At 55.8% G+C, this 1045-nt stretch overlaps 1 protein-coding gene across 1 annotated transcript; it reads left to right on the forward strand.

Moving 5' to 3' along the window:
- Positions 1-410: 410 nt before the first annotated feature.
- On the forward strand, positions 411-683 carry LOC107302334 (H-2 class II histocompatibility antigen, I-E beta chain-like; the record flags this gene model as incomplete). Its single annotated transcript, XM_015831429.1, has 1 exon — positions 411-683. A coding segment is annotated over one exon (273 nt), but the record flags the coding sequence as incomplete, so codon positions are not given.
- Between the last annotated feature and the right edge of the window lie 362 nt (positions 684-1045).

A 1045-nucleotide genomic window follows, 5' to 3' on the forward strand; every position in this document is an offset into this window, starting at 1 on the left:
AGTTCCTGGGGGGTCTCTTCCCTCCCCCCATATTTCCTGCCTTTTGGGGGGGGGCAAAGAAGCCCCGCCCGGATCCCACGTTCCCTGCAGACAGTTAGGCCGAGTGCTGGACCAGCTGAACTTCTGCCTGCCTTTTTCCACCCTCGGGAGAAGGAGGCGGTCCCTCAGGAAGCTCCTCCCCTCCCTCATTTTCCTCCCCCCTCCAGACCCCCCACCAAGTGAGGAGGAATCCCGCTGGGACCGACGGTTCCCCATCCCTCCTCCAGGGGGCGCCTTCCGGTAGCCTCTCCCGGCAGGTTTCCCTCCCCGCCTCTGACAAGATTTGTGTCCCTCCTCTAGGAGAGGCTGGGAACCATGGGCCCTGGAGTCCCTCCTGACGCTCTTCCTCCTCCTCCTCCTCCTCCCCGCAGCCCATTTCCTGTACCAGACGAAGGACGAGTGCCGCTTCCTCAACGGGACGCGGCGGGTGCGGTACGTGTACCGGGATATCTACGACCGGCAGGAGTTTCTCCGCTTCGACAGCGCCCGCGGGGAGTTCGAGGCCGTCACGGCGTTGGGGAAGGCGGATGCGGAGGCTTTCAACAGGGATAAGCGCATCCTTCAGGACGCGAAGGCCACTGTGGATTACTTCTGCCGACACAACTACGAGGTTTTCCAGGGCGGCCACATGGTTGGCCGGAGAGGTGAGTGCGGGAGGGGGAGTTCCATTGGGGGGGGGAAATGCAGGGACCCCCCCCCCCTTTTCATTTCATTTCTTAGGACTCTCCCGGAGAAAGATTTGCCCCTTTTGTATTCTGTGCTCTGAGATCTGCGAAATCTATTCATTGGTATTTATTGATATTTATGGATACTCCTAACCCTTTCACCTCCCTCAAAGGGGGGATCTGGATGGCTACGATATAATATCACCCCTAAATAAAAATGTATAAAAAATAAGGTTAAAAATTAAATTACCTTTAAAAAGTTTGAAATTCTACAACGATGACAATGAAAAATGGGAAACGGAAGAAATAGATTCCTCTCCTTCCCATCGGTCCCATCATCT

Source organism: Protobothrops mucrosquamatus, unplaced genomic scaffold, assembly GCF_001527695.2.
Source record: "Protobothrops mucrosquamatus isolate PMUCROS unplaced genomic scaffold, P.Mucros_1.0 scaffold50123, whole genome shotgun sequence".
Lineage (NCBI taxonomy): Eukaryota > Metazoa > Chordata > Lepidosauria > Squamata > Viperidae > Protobothrops > Protobothrops mucrosquamatus.